This window comes from Lutra lutra, chromosome 5 (assembly GCF_902655055.1).
Source record: "Lutra lutra chromosome 5, mLutLut1.2, whole genome shotgun sequence".
Lineage (NCBI taxonomy): Eukaryota > Metazoa > Chordata > Mammalia > Carnivora > Mustelidae > Lutra > Lutra lutra.
In genome coordinates this window covers 120,445,283-120,461,417 of record NC_062282.1, presented here as the reverse complement: position 1 = coordinate 120,461,417, position 16,135 = coordinate 120,445,283, and the positions used below count along the sequence as shown (strand labels likewise).

General features: G+C 37.5%; 1 protein-coding gene across 5 annotated transcripts in view; it reads left to right on the top strand.

Moving 5' to 3' along the window:
* Positions 1 to 15,823, top strand: part of SKIC3 (SKI3 subunit of superkiller complex) — a 90,699-nt gene extending 74,876 nt beyond the window's left edge. For 3 of the 5 annotated variants that reach the window (XM_047729875.1, XM_047729873.1, XM_047729874.1), the window contains 3 exons: positions 1,036 to 1,166; positions 3,176 to 3,299; positions 5,271 to 5,761. In XM_047729875.1, the coding sequence (XP_047585831.1) occupies positions 1,036 to 1,166; positions 3,176 to 3,299; positions 5,271 to 5,345 (330 nt within the window). In that variant the 3' untranslated portion in view covers positions 5,346 to 5,761. Of the gene's footprint in view, positions 1 to 1,035; positions 1,167 to 3,175; positions 3,300 to 5,270; positions 5,762 to 6,584; positions 8,595 to 8,801; positions 9,683 to 15,532 lie in introns of those variants that run through there. The other 2 variants (XR_007127429.1, XM_047729876.1) reach the window with 2 other exon arrangements.
* Positions 15,824 to 16,135: the final 312 nt, after the last annotated feature.

Sequence of the window (16,135 nt, the reverse complement as noted above, 5' to 3'; positions counted from 1 at the left end):
TACTGCACTCAGTTTATTGCTCTAAATTTTTTTTATAATTTAGTGTTTGAAATGGACTCATCCTATTGACTTTATTAAAATGTGTACTCTAGATACCTATAAATATGAAATCTTAGTTTTTAATGAAAGTTTGAGATTTTTAATGAAAGATTTTAAGTGCATTTTTTCTTCTAGCATAATTTAGCACACTATTCATAATTTTATCTTCATATTATTGTTCATTAGGAACACACTTATCTGTTATTTCTGAGTCAGTACATGTAAAAAACTAAAGTTTGCAACATAAGTGATATGTAGATACCTTAACATTTTCTTTATAAAGTGAAATTCTTTAAAAAGTTCTCAGTATTGATGAGTTGATTTATCTGTGATCTGCTTTGTACCTTTTTTCTATTTGGGGATTTTATTAAAATATTTAACTTCAGCTTTCTCTCCTTAGATAATTTTTGAAATCTGGGACTTTATTACTACCACTAAAGGGTCATGTTAAATTGAATTTTGTATACTTGGTAGATCCCAGAGGTTTAGTGACTAATAGATTTTATTCACCTGTATAGTAGAATAGTGCATTTTCTTTTAAGAAATATTTTAGTGTTTTAAGTGATATTCCTCTTTGAAACTTTCTTTTTTTCCAGTCTGCCCTATTCTGTAGCTCTTTAAGAGCAGGAATCAGATTGTAATCATTTTTTTTTTAAGATTTTATTTATTTATTTGACAGAGAGAGATCACAAGTAGACAGAGAGGCAGGCAGAGAGAGAGAGAGAGAGAGGGAAGCAGGCTCCCTGCTGAGCAGAGAGCCCGATGCGGGACTCGATCCCAGGACCCTGAGATCATGACCTGAGCCGAAGGCAGCGGCTTAACCCACTGAGCCACCCAGGCGCCCCAGATTGTAATCATTTTGCAGAACCATGGCTTCTATCGCATTTACATGGTGACTCAGACAAGTAGGCACTTAATAAATGAGAGTTGAATTTCATTCTTTTAAGGTAAACATGTTGAAAGTCTCTATTTAATATATGCCTTTTATTTTTACAGGCTAATATTTCCAGTGATCACTGGTCATCTTTGGTTCAAGAAGCTACAACTGAGGCCTTAAAACTTTGTTTTTGTCCATTGGCTGTCTTTTTACAAGCCTTGTTACAATTCAACCGCAAAATGGGGGCAAGGTATGAACAATTCTTTTTCACTTTTTTTTCTTGGATATGTTTCTTCACTTTCAGTTCCTCAAGGAAACAGATTTAGAGTTAGTGTAACAAACTTGGTGTTACTTATATATCCGTTACTACTTTGGAAAGGCTGTTGAAGTCACCAAATAAGGAAAAAAGTAAAGTCTCACATTTGTTTTACAAAAAATAATGTGGGACACAGATAAAGAATATGAGAGAGTGGGCATGATAGCATTTCAGGTGAAGAAGGGCTTAAAGTTTTGCTGTCTTCAGGTGCACCATCAGTGTAATGTGGGTGCCAGAAACAAGATAAAAAATACTGAAGTTCAAAGCTAGATTGACTTAAGTTCATGCAAGGTACTCAACTATAGAAAAAAAAATAGTGAATATTGAAAAAAAAAAAACAAACCAATTTTTTCTTTATTTCCAATAAGCACTATATTTATTAAACATGTCTTCAGTTGTTTATAAATAATGAGGTTTTTCTATCTAGAAAATCCCAAAGCTTCTGAGATTAAAATATACAAATTTCAGTGATCTTTTCATTGGAGGGTGGCAGTGGAGTCAGAAATAAATTTGAAAAAAAAATTACTTAAAGCTCGTATGGGTGAAAAACCAAGCGAGAATATTTTAAAATTCTGAGAATAATATCTAACTTTAATGGATATTACACATAATACAGAGCAACTGTAAGTAAAACAGTGGTTTAGGAGCATTATGTTACTGCAACAGGATAGATATCGTAAACAAAGAGCTTAATACATATAAATATGTGGCAAAGGTCACATCAGCATCCCAAAATAAGAGTGAAGGATGAATTAAGGCTGTGGCTAATCAGCAATTCCAGAACCATTTGTTATTTATTTACTTTTGGTCACTTTTTTGTATGGCTCATTTCACCCAGAAATGTTTTGGGCTGTAGTTTATACGTCTTAATGAACTCATTCTGCGGAAGCTCAGCGTGGATGACTTAGAGGGCCTTAACTTCTACCTCCCTAAAATCTGTTAGCACCTCCCATAATTTTTATCACCACGAAAAATAGACCCAAATCAACACACACGCAAAGAAAAAAACAGTGTGCTTACTGTGTGAAGATTCCTATGTAGAAACATCTTCAAGACCAATTCTTTAGTTTCTGCTTCAAACCAATTACTATTTATAAATCCTCCTATTCAGGACTTCTGCAGTTACCACAATTTGTGTTGTGTCTATTAGTACGGAAGTCTCTGGAGTCGTGGATGTTAGTAAATAAGGAAAGAAAAAATTAGAACACAATTGCAAATCATCCTTTTATTACAAGGGTTTGCATATTATACACATCCATTAAAGCATATACTAAAAAGCTTTATATTATACACGTTGAGTCTGGTGTAGATTATCTTTGTATTCTTTATGGATTCGTTTTCAGGTCTGTTTTCAAAAAGGATTACAGGTAGAGCACTCAGAAGTGCTCATAAAATACGAGCCTTCCCCTCTTCTATTTGGAATGAGCTTTAATTTACTTATTTGCAAAATGAGAATAGTAACAGCAACCTAACCTTACAAGGTTACAAATATTAAATGTGACCATATGTGTAAAATATTTAGTGTAGTACCCAACACGTAATAAACACTTAATAATTATTAGCCATTATTACTACCTTTAGTCTATGAAAAAAAAATTCATGAAGGAATCAGTACCACGTATGCAAAAGATTGAGAAAGATAACTTGTGTGAGACTATTATATGTAATATGTTTGGGGCACCTGGGTGGCTCAGTTGGTTAAGCTTCTGCCTTCAGCTCAGGTCATGATCCCAGTGTCCTGGGATTGAGTTCCACATCAGGCTTCTTGCTCAGCAGGGAGTCTGCTTCTCCCTGTCCCTCGGTCTCTTCCCCCTGCTCATGCTCTCTCTCTCTCTCCCTCTCTCACTGACTCACTCTCAAATAAATAAATAAAATCTTAAACAAGAAGAGGAAGAAATATGTTAACTTAGATGCTTTGGACTAAATATAAGTATCTTTTTCAGAGAGACACGGCGACTTTTGGAAAGAGTGGTGTATCAGCCTGGGTATCCCAAGTCTATTGTGTCAACCGCACGTTGGTATCTACTGAGACACTTACATGCCAAAAATGACTACGAGCTTATTGATGTAAGGCACTGATTTTATTCACAATATTTCATTTTGGACCTTTGTTGGCGGGGGGGTGGTGGTGAAGGTTGCTGTTCTGTTCATTATAGGATATCTAGCAGCATTCCCAACCACTCCAAACGCTAGGTGCCAGTGGCACTCTCCTCTTCCCGCCACCCAACTTGTGACAGCCAGACATGTTTTTAGATATGCCAAATGATAACAGTAATTGCCCCTTGTTAAGAACCACTGATTTAGCCTGTAGGAAATACATTCTCCTGATGTGCTATGTAGAATAAGAAAGTTAGACAAAGGTGCTAGGTGCTGGTTATGGTATTTTTTATGACCATTGAACTGGAGGTAAAATATATAGGGTAGGTTTGGAAGTAGCAGGATTTAATGGGATCTTAATATTGTCTTTGGAAATATTAGTTTACCTGTCTTTTCTATAAGATGCATGTGACAGTTTCTGCTCCTCATGGGCTAGCTCTGGTATCTAAGTACATAAACGTATGAATGTGTATCTAAAATTCTTTTTAAAAAGGTTTAAGATTCTCATAACTTGAGCTTTTTACAAAATATGAATATTAATGAGAAGCTTTTTAAATATCTAAAGCACTTGAAATACTGTTTGCCTTTCAGTGAAACAGCATTCAAGAAATGTTAACAAAAACAATGCTTGGAGAAAGGCATTCTAATTAATGTATTGCAAATCAAAAAGAACTTGTGTTGGAGACAGTTTGTTGGAGACAGTTTTCCATGCTTTCCTTGGATTTCTAAGCATTCTGTGAGCAGATGGCCTGACTGCTCTTTGTTCCAGACTGTCTTTTCAAGGATGTTTTTATAGTGAGCCTTGGGAGACAGACGTAAGTGTCTCCCTTTAGAGTAAAGGGTTGGCCCATATAAAAGATTCAGGTCTCCTGGGCTCAGGGTTCCTCTCTTGTAATGCAAACCAGTACAGATGTGGGAATCTGTATACTAGCAACCCTGTCACCTATGTGAGTCTTAGGACCAAGGGCAATAAGTGTAAATGTCTTGATGCTCAAAGTTTGTTGTACCCTGAGTGGTGAAGACCTTTGTCTCTGACCCAGGAGAATCGTGTCTTCTGGCAATATCCATGAAGTTGTGCAGGCTGACTTGTTAGCTTGCAAGTAAAGCAAAGTCTCAGACCCTTCACAGTGTTCAAAAATGAACAACCAAAAAGTTTTATTAGTCGATTGAGCAACTGAAATTAAATCTTAACATTCTATGGAATTGGTGAAAACCTTGCAAAGCTTGTTGATAGAGCCTAGAATCTGGAACCTCAATTCTAAGCTTCAGTTTTAAAGGAAAGGAGTATTGGGGCGCCTTGGTTCTCAGTCGGTTAAGTGTCTGCCTTAAGCTCAGGTCATGATTTCAGGGATGGAGCCCCGCATCGGGCTTCCTGCTCAGTGGAGAGCCTGCCTCTTCCCCAGCCCCCCACCCCTCGCTCATGTTCCTCTCTTTCCCTCGCTCTCTCTCTTTCTCATATAAATAATAAAGATCTTTTAAAAAATAATAATAAAGGAGAAGAGTGTCACTTGCACAGTTCTGTGTATGAAGTGGTCTTTCAGATAAGGATTTAAAGATGACAGTATTGTAACCAAACCCCCCACTTCCATTTTATACAGAAGGGTAGCAGTCAAAATGTTACACTTGTACTAATTGAGCATTTGAATAAATTGTGCTTATCTTTGATGTTGCTTTTGGCCAAACAATTTATTTCAGCAAAAATGACTGAAAAGATTTCACATAGTCACTTTTTCTTGTGTTGTTTGATATTGCTTGCTGCCTTGTGGCATACTTGGCTTCTATGAATTTAAATATGGTTATTGTTATATATATATATATGTTGTTATATATTGTTATATATATAACATAATATATATGTTATATATATTGTTATATATATATGATAACATATAAATATGTTATCAACAAAATACTAATGTTCCTGTATGTGATTTCCCATAGGTGCTGGTAAACAATGCCAAAACTCATGGAGATACAAGAGCATTGGAACTGAATCAGAAATTGTCTTCACAGTAACAGTATGTTATTTTATAGTAAGCAAGCAAAGAAAAAGTTATTAGAAAGAATCAATGAATCAAGACTTTCCCCCAAAGTAACATTTTAAAAAACCATAGTTATAATCATCCATTCCTATTTTAAATCTAAGGACATTTAAGTTCTTAAGCTAGGGGTTTAATTTTTCAACAACTCTTAATATAACTTTAATTTGAAAAGTATGTTTGATTTTGAGAAGCCCATAATGAAAGGAAAAAACATGATTCCTTTAGGTGTTCATCAGTAATTTGTAAACCACTCTTTTCTCCATCTTGCATTTTGCATAGTAATATTTTTTGTACCCCTTTACAATAAAGCCTTAATAGCCATTTTCCAAATAATATGTAAAAGCAGATGAGCATGGTGCAGAATTTTACTTATTAAAAAATAAATTGAAAGATGTAATTTCTTCTATGAATTCTGGAGTTCAGCAGACCAACTCATCATAACATCTGAATAATCTTAGAGCCTGTTTTACTAGTGGTTCATCTCAGATTCTGTTGAAGAAGTATAATGTAAATGTTGGTGAGTTTAGACTGCTAGTGGATATGTTTGTATAGTTCAAAACACTCAGGTGTATGGCTGCATTAAAAAAAATCAATGGAAAATTTTGGAAAATAATGCTAACAGTGTTTAATTGATCATGAAATTTCTTCAATTATGACAAAAAGACTTGAATTTTCTGAAATAAGAAAAAACATAGTGTCTTATTTTCTTTATCGATTAATATCAGATATAATTTCTACATTTCAAATTTTAAAACTTGAGAGCACATTTACCTATTTTAGTTTTTCAAAAAACTTTTTATATATCTGAAAAAACTGTATGTTGCTTACTTTGGATTTGTGGTTTTAAAAAATATTTTCAGATATTTACATTTATTATTCGTTGTATGTAAATGTGTTGGTTGTACAATTTATGTATATAGTTTTTCTAAATCAGCTTTATGGTGTTATTTTGTGAGATAATATAAATTGATAATATTCTGTAATTAAATTTCACTCCAAAGGTTAATCTATTGAACTAACTATAATTTGGTGCATTCCCAAATTTGGCTGAATTTTGTCATCATTCAGACCTATACAATCAGAATCTTTAAGGATAAGAACCTAGGGCTCTGCATTATGGAGGCATGCCTAAGAGATTCTAATGTTCATTCAGATTGGTGAACCATTGGATTAACCCGTTGGTGATTCTTCCCTTTACTTTTTTCTTTAACAGGATCAAGCACTTGCCATTCTCTGCCCATTTCTTCCTTATCCTCACAACTGCCCAACCGATTCAGTGCTTTCAACAGCCTGGCCCACAGACTTAGCCAGAGACGAGCTGCAAAAGGTTGTCTGTGCCTCTCTGGTGCCTGTGCCTTCCTGCTTCCTCTGGAAAGCACTTTAGCCTTTACCCCAGGATGGACTGAATCTATCTGCTTAAATGCTTATGAGTCAGTTCTTATTTTCCATCTGCTTTCTGGGGTGTCACTTGCTTCACAAGGTTACTTTCTCCTGCTGTGTCGACTTGGTTAGGCTTTGCCCCAGGCCTATAGCCAAGGAGCGACCTTTTGACTAAATTGCCTAGTTCTAGCCTCTGAGAACCTCAGAATCAGGTTTTCTAGACAGGAAGGTTCAAAAACACTATAGTTCATACCATCTCAGGTAATTTTTTTTGCATGGATGTACACACATCCTCTCTTTGTTATCTTCTCTTAAGACTCCTGCCCGGTTACTGTGAGGCTCAATCAAAAATGTACAATTTTTACAGAGCTTACTTCATGCCAGACCTTTGTTAAGTGTTTTATACATTGTCATTTAATATTAATAAGTAAAGGAAAAGTGCTAAGCAGCATGCTTAAAGCAAAGAAAAACCTGAGATGCAATCAGTGTTTTCAGATTCTAGGAACTTTAAAGTAGGCAAAATTTCCCTTCATTTTATATGTAAGTTTAGAGAAATTACATTACAAGTTATTTCCAGAAGCGTCAATATTTAGCATTCATATTCAATATTTCTTTGAGAATTATAGTGCATTTTTGCTAATTTCTGTCCACATTTTGGCTCTTGTTGATTAATTAGGTGTTTGTAGTCCAGCTAGACATCTAATAACCATTTTCCATGGGAAAAATATATTCCAGCTTATGAGTAAACTTTCAGGACACAATCTCTTTGTTCGGGGTCACTTGCCATATTTCTAGAATGTCCCTTGCATTAATTTCTGGTCAGAATTAAAAAAAAAAAAACACGAAACGTAGTTTAAAATGCTGTGCTCTTTTTTCAGTTTATAAAATGAGTCGACAAATTTCCTTTCATTTGGGAATCTACACAGAACAGGATTGGGCAGAAATGCTCAGGTTCTGCATTAAGGGAATTAAAAGATTCGGTCACCTAAACTAGCATAAATAAATAAACTACTCTGAATCATTAGGTAAATATTTACTGATGTGTAATATGTGAATATGAAAAGATACATGTTTGGTTTCATAGAAAAGCTTGTTTGGAGGATATTTTATAGGAACACAGAAATGAAGGATTTTTATATATGAGTCAGAGGGACTTGCAGATCTATTTCAATTTTTGCACACTTTAAAAAATGTGGAACTTTATTTTGGCATAGTTGACCCTTGTTTCTCTACAGGTCTTCCTTTCTTCCACTTTAGTTGCCAATGGATAGAAAGCTTCTCAGACGCCCATGTGTAGATAATATCATAATATTATCAATATTATAAGCTGCTGCTTATAAACTGTCAATTTGCAAGAGAGGTTTTTTTTTGTTTGATTTGGTTTTTTTCCATTAGAAAGATACATTTATGTATCAGATACAAGTACAGTAATCTCCCCATATATGAATTTTTTAAGACTTTTTATACAGAGAATGTAAAAAAAAAAGTCAGTAAATTCCCTTATTTAGAGTATATATCTTATTTTTAGTTTTGAAAATAGAGTCACTTAAGCTCTGTTGCTCTGAAAATCCACTCAAGGTGTCCGGCTGTCCCCTTGCTATATAGTAATGGGTTTTTCCTCTTTTGGACTGACTAAAATAGGAACTTTTTGAATAGCAGTGTTTTAAATTCTAATTTACCTAAAAAAATCTTATACAACTATGATTTTTTTAAATAAATGCTAAATTATCTTCAGACCTCAAAATGTTTTGAGCGAACTTAAGAGTAGGGTCTCTTTAACAAACAGCTGTTGTGAAACATTTGAAATCCTTTTTTAATATTTTCAGTTTAGAATTGAAAATACGTATTTGGGGCGCCTGGGTGGCTCAGTGGGTTAAGCCGCTGCCTTCGGCTCAGGTCATGATCTCAGGGTCCTGGGATCGAGTCCCGCATCGGGCTCTCTGCTCAGCAGGGAGCCTGCTTCCCTCTCTCTCTCTCTCTGCCTGCCTCTCTGCCTACTTGTGATCTCTCTCTGTCAAATAAATAAATAAAATCTTAAAAAAAAAAAAAGAAAATACGTATTTGTTTTAATGAAGGGATATCATGCCAGGAGAGGGATAATTGGAATTGGAGTATCCCTTGGAAAAGGGGTTGGGTTTCATATTACATTACTGGAGTATTAAGATAATTTGCATGTCATCATCTCTCCTGAGTTTGAATTAGTACAAAAGTTCATTTGGGCTACATACTTCCCCTGTATATAGTACCTATTATAAAAACATATTTAAATTATATTAATTTTTTTGAAGAGAAGATAGGCACTAAAAAAATGTTTATCTTGCTATTTCTGCTTATATGGGAGGCAGAATAATGGTTCCCCAAACATGTCATGCCCTAAGTACCAGAACCTGTGAGTATGTGGCAAAGGTGCTATGCAGATGTGACCTTGACATGGAGAATTATCCTGGATTATTTGAAGAGTCCCGATTTAATCACAGAAGTCCTTAAATGTGGAGAGACTTTCCAAGAGTGACAGTGGAAGGTCAGAGGTTCGACACTGTTGGCTTTGAAGATGGAAGAAGGTGGTTCCAGCCATGGACTAAAGGCAGCCTCTAGAAACTGGAAAAAGCAAGGCAACTTTTTTCCCGTGGAGTTCCCAGAGAGGGAAACAGCCCTGCTGGCAACTTGATTGTGACCTGCTGAGACCCATGTTGGACATCTGACTTACAGAACTGTAAGATAATAAATTTATGTTGTTTTTAAGCCACTAAGTTTGTGGTAATTTGTTATGGCAGCATAGAAAATGAGTGCATTGCTCACTGTGTATATTGGTAAAATGAATACACATTCCTTTGAATTCGAATTTCACTAGATCACTGAAATTGAGGATTATCGTCTTAATTGTTGCCCAGAAAAGGGGTCATCAGAAAGATGATGAGTTATTAAAAACGGTTACTGTGAAAATACAAATATCCTAAGCATTTGACTCTTAAGAACATGTGGCAGTTTATTTCTGTAACAGTATCTGAGGTATGCTCCCTGAACACGCTGCTTGGTGCACGGTGTCACCATATAGTTGATCAAATACTTCACTCATTCTCTTTAAAAGAACTGCATTACATCATACTCATAAAACCTAAGTAGGGTGACTCAATCTGGGTTTCCATATTTAATGGATATGTAACTGGGTAAGTCTTATGTCTTGGCCTTGAATTTTTATGTAAAATTGTAAAGTAGGGGTCTTGAGATAGATTTCTAATGGCAGCATTCTGTTATTTTACAGTCGCCAAAATTTTCTAGGTCCAAAATGAGCTGGAAAAAATTACTGAAACTGCTTGGTCAGCCCCTGTGAAGCAGCAACTCTGGTTTCCACTAAACAGGGCCCCCTCTTATGCTTACAAACCCGAGAGTAGAACCCCTTTCCAAAGAGACCTCCACTGTAAAGGAGTACTTCATCAGTAGTTAATCAGTTGTAGATATTAAGACTCTGAGAAGAAAAGTAAACCTGTACTCAGAATATTGTAATGGAAAGCAGCATCTGTGAATGGCTGAGTATAATTACATGTGCCTTCTATGTGCCAAGTAGTTATACCTCATACAGAGAGAGCACCTACAGTAAATAAAATAAGCACATTGTTTGATTATCTGACTCCCAGGTGCCTTAAGTAACTTGAGTTTCTAAGACCCTGACTTTTTAAACTTTTTTTTTTTTTTTTAATTTTTATTTATTTGTCAGAGAGAGAGGAGAGCGAGCGAGCACAGGCAGACAGAATGGCAGGCAGAGGCAGAGGGAGAAGCAGGCTCCCCGCCAAGCAAGGAGCCCGATGTGGGACTCGATCCCAGGTCACTGGGATCATGACCTGAGTCGAAGGCAGCTGCTTAACCAACTGAGCCACCCAGGCGTCCCGACCCTGACTTTTTAAATGCCATTCCCTCCCCTTTGATCATACAAAATTATGGTGGTTGCTTTCTCTATGGAGATAATATGCCTCATCGTTTCGTATCAGGTAAATGCCTGATACGAAACGATGTGGCATATTTTTTTTTAAAGATTTTATTTATTTATTTGACAGACAGAAGTCACAAGTAGGCAGAGCAGCAGGCAGAGAGAGAGGGGGAAGCAGGCTCCCCGCTGAGCGGAGAGCCCGATGTGGGGCTTGATCCCAGGACTCTGAGATCATGACCTGAGCCAAAGGCAGAGGCTTAACCCACTGAGCCACCCAGGTGCCCCTATGTGGCATATATATATATATATTTTTTTTTTTTTTTGAAAAACCAGTATATATGGGTTTTAAAGTTCTAATCTTAATTGTTCTGTTTAATAGATCAAGAAATAGTATACAAATAGTCTTTACAAAAAGATTATTTACTGTCTTCCAAAGTTTGGAAATTAGCCTAAAAAGTCAGGTGTGGAAAAAAAAAGATATGGTTATATGTTCTATCTTTGCAGGCTGAGTTATGTGTTTCTGGGCACAAGAGAAAGGCCAGATGGAGCAGAAGATTTTTCTTCTGTGTGCAAAGAAGGAGATGAGAGAGGACGTATACTGCTGAGAAGGCAAATTTATATTGTCATAAACAGCTTCAATATTTATTTCTGAATTTCCTGAGGCCAACCCATAGTGCCTCAGAACAAGTGCTATTTATATATGTTTGGAAGGCTTCTGTGTCTAAGGAGGAGGCTCAGAATGATTTATAAACTCACTAGAATCAGATTTATGATAAGCAGTGGTGAATGCTTTGTGAACACTGGAAAATATGTAGGCAGGAAGAAGCTTTCACGCAAGTCAAGTAGCGTCTAACAAAGCCGAGTAAGACCCAGCATTGCTGAGCACCGTGGTACCGTGACTTGCTTCTGCAGAGGAGCTTTCTGTGCACAGGAGTGGTGATCATTGCCCACCAGGGCTTCGGCAACCCAGCAGGCCCGGGCAGGGATAGATAGAGTGCCAGCTCTGTGCCAGGCTCTTCATACTGTTACTTTGTTTAAGTCTCACATCATTTTTTACAGTAGGTACTATCCTCATTTTACAGGCCAAAAAAAAAAAAAAAAGGAAGCGCAGAGAGATTACCTTTCTTGATATTCTTAAGTAAATGGAATTCCAGTACTATTGTCTAATTTTATTAATAACTGCTGACACATCAGATGTCATTGTTGAAGTATGCATCTTTGGGACTGACTCAGTTATCCTGCCAAGTTGTATTCTGATACTGCCATTTACCTAGTGCCACTATCTGAATTCTGGAAAGAACCTTAGGAAGAAGGAAACTCCTCCAAAAGACTAACTTGGCAAATTTAGTTTTCCCCCAGCTGTATTTGCAAATTTAAACCTATGCAGTGATGAGGAGTACTCCACCCTTGTTCGATTTTGAACTTAATAGAAATTGAGACCTGAGCTAATTGTTTCAGTTAGGCCTTGATAACATCATGGGTGCCAAACCTTGGTTTCCTCTTTGGCGTTATTAACCTCTCTTTCATGAACTTTCTTTTGGCCCTCCACATGTCTTAGGTACCTAACACTTTTAGTTTTTTAAAAAGACCTTGTTTTACTTACCACCGAATGCCTGCAGAGGAGGTAGTTGATAAAAACTCTTGGTTATGTTTTTGTTCCTTTCTGAGAGTTTTATGTTGGTGTTGTGAGTGCTTAAAAGCCTTTAAGTGCTAAGCAATGGGATTTAGGCACAAGGGCTAGATAGATTCCTTGGTATAGGAGTTGTTCTGAGTTGCAGAAGTAGGTTTGTCCACCACCATTCACATGTCTCCAAAAAGGCTGCACACACTTGAAGTCCATCCCTGAATGTTTCCCTTGTGAAAGCAGTGCATTATTTCTTGGAGAAACATGTGACAGTTGGATACTAATGACTTTGACCTGACAGTAATGGCTGTTGGGTTTACTTTGATGGCCAGAACTTACAGAGGAAATACGCTTCACCGCACGTTGGCATCAACACCTTGCCCCGCTCCAGGCAATGTCTATAATGTTTCTTCATTATGTTAGCCCCCTCCCCAGAGACAAGAGAAGGAAATGCTTTTAACGCAGAGAAATACTTGCTTATTATAATTTTGTTCCAGGAGAAATCTGTATTTTGTACTTCTTTCTGCTTTGGTCCATTGCTAAGATTATTGCAAGCCAAGGTATTTCTCCTCATACACAGTGCAAGGACCTTTATAAACTCGAGTATTTTTAGATACTAATCTGAATCAGAGTTAGATGAAAGAGTGCCATGGAATTTTTCTTTCCCATCAAAATCGAAAGCTCTGTTTATTATTATTAATCTGTACCAATTGTCAAGCACAGTACCTACTGTGTTTCAGATACTACATTAGACGGTCTACATATATTTAGAGAAATAGTACAGTAGAATGCTTAAGAGCCCTTCTCTGGACTAATGAGTTCAAATTCTGACTGCACTTCTGATTAGTGGTGTAACCTCACAAAAACGACCTCATCTCTCTGTGCCTTAATAGTAGACATCTCTTTGGAAGATTAAATGAGTTAATCCAGGTAAAGTGGGTTAGAGAAGTCTCTGATAATAAGGTAGGTGTATTATTATCCCCATTTTAAGAGAGGAAACTAAGACTCCAATTTAGAGAACATATCCAAAGTCACACGGGTAGTAACTGGTGGCATACTGGTTTTAAACTAAGGTCACACCTCAAAAATCCTCAAGAATTCTCAGCATAGATCTTTAAATTATTTTTCAGTTTTCTCAGTTTTGTCTTTTGGAACTATAAGAGGACCTGGTTTCTGACATACTCCTGGACACATCAGTCATTTTTTACTCACACCGTTTATCACATGTGTAAATAGCTTCTGAAAATGAAGTAACAGAACCAGGGAATGGGTTTATGGAAAATTTAGTCTATGAAGTTAGAAAATTTCACAATTGTATATTAAGGGAAGGATCTGAAATAACAAATCTTTACTACAAATGACTATGACTCTAATCTCTTGGAGAGGGAAATGCCAAACTGAGCAAGGGCCAAAGCAGTCTAATATTTTTCCTGACAACAATCCTGCCTCTCTCTGGGAGAGCTCAGCACCCTTTCTGCATCTGAGAAGATGCAACACATTTTTAAATTTATTTTTAATTTTTTAAAGGCTGGAAGTGTAGTCAGAAAAGCATTTACAACTGTTCTACTGAATTGTGTAATGTACCCACTTTTGGATAGTGTCCTCTTCAATAGGTGGGGATTTAATGCTGGGTCTGAAAGCATTACTGAAAAAACTCCAAGCTGATGCCATCTGCTAGCAGGAACTCACAGGGAAGACTGAAATCCTCAAAAGATGATACTTCCTCTCCTACTTCATTGTTGCTGTTATCAGATAGTCACCTAGAAACTTCTATATTCCTCCTTTGCCCGTGCCCTCAGTGTTCTGTGTCCTCGGGGATTTTCCATGGTCTCTGTTTCTCACAGTAGTCTTCGTGTCCTCCACTCCCACCCCTCCCAACCCCAAGTGGTCTCTTCCTTCTTCATCCATAAGTCCATTTCCTGTTTCTATGCTAGGGTGCCTGGGTGGCTCAGTCGGCTAAAGCCTCTGCCTTCAGCTCCTGTCATGATCTCAGGGTCCTGTTTCTATGCTAGATCTTCAGTTCAGATCTTTCTTTTGCTCCAGGTCATATTTCTCAATCACCACTGGATATCTCCACTTGGGCATCTCATAGATAGGTAATTCAAAATCAATTAGTTTAAAACTGAGCTCATTATCTACATTCTTCTCTATTATCTCCCTCTTTTCCCATCCAAATTTGCTTCCCACACTTTATCTGTATTCTGGGCTCCACACTATTGCCAGAGGGATCTTCTGAAAATGCAAATCTGATAACAGTCACTATCCTATTTAAAATCCTTCAAAGCTACTGTGGGTCTTGAAGATAAAGCCCAAGTTCCTCAACAAGAGTTATAAAGCCCTTTGTGATCAGCCATCTTGTACTCCCTAATGTTTCCAGCCTTCTTTTCATTATTTACCACCTCAAACCTTCTCTCCCACCTCCCATGCATACGCTTTAGGTTCTGACCATACCTTGCAGTTCCTGGCATGTGTTCCATTCTCTTGGCCTCTGGGCCTTTTGGCCAGGCTGCTCTATCTCCCTGAGCGCCAGCCTCTACCAAACATAGCCCTCTTCCCTTGGCTAATGTCTGCTTATACTGTAGAGGTCTCAATTTAGATATCCCTTCTTCTGGAAGACCCCTTTGCCTTATTTCCCAATTTTTCCTAAGTACCTTTCTCAGGTATGCTATCACACTTTTTACTTGCCCGTGTTTTTCAAAGTTTGATTATTGGTCTTTTCCACTAGTAAGTTCCCCAAGAGTAGGGTCCATGTACAGTTTGCTCAACATGGTATTCCCAATGCCTAGCACCTGAATAAGGGGAGGTGCAAAGATGTAAAAAGTAATATCTCACAGAAGTTTGGAGACCCCCCCCCAAAGGTAAAAACACAGATATTTATGTGTTTGTACGCATTATAGATCAAGTATCCCCCTAGTGTTTTGGGGTGCTACTTGCTGCTGTCATGGGTGATGCCAATAGAAGTACCAGACCTTTGTGAGGTGTCTGTAGAAGAAGGGAAAACTGCTACTGTCCAGGGAATGCCGGGGGCGCTTTTTCTTTCACCTTGGGCCTTATTGCTGTCCTGACTCTCCGGTGGTGATCATATCACCTCACGATGGGACTGAGAAGGTGCTTGCCTTTGTGGCATTAAGTGAGGAATTTGTCCTTCATCTTCAACAAAGAAGCAAAATCCTTTGAACATTACCATTTGGTCCTTAGTATAAATAATTTCATATGATTTTTTACCCCTCAGTGCAGGTTTTGATAAGAGGAAGGAAATGGCAGGAAACACTGGGAGGCAGAGGACCCGTGGACTATCTGAACCTGTTCAGATGGTGTTGGCGCCTAAACTGAGAACTCTCAGAGGTGATCTAACATATGCCTCAAGTCCACTGGGTGGACCTGCACTGCAGATTCTGTGATGTTCACACGTCTTCCTGTATTAGTGGGACACAAGTCTGACATTTCCCACGGGATTAAGTGTTGCTGTTTGATACAAAATAAAGTGCTATGCATGTTGAGCTTCTCTAGGGAGATTGTCCTTATCATCTTCTTGGATCCACGTTAAAATCTATGCAAAGGGAGGCAGGTCCAGAGCAGAGGTGAATTTGTGGTGAAATGACAGCTGTTAAGCTCCACGACCCCTTGCTTACTGAGCGCTAGCTGTGTGTTTACAAGGTTGATGGAAAATTTGTAAAACTAAGGCATTTTAATGACCATTAAGACCATTGATTAAGATCGTTGTCTCCACTCCTCTTTCCATTGATGTCAGGTACCCCTGGAGTGGCTATGGCCATCTTTGGATTCAGCAAAAGAAAAATTGACTTGGGGATACATTTGGGTTAGAGGGTTATGC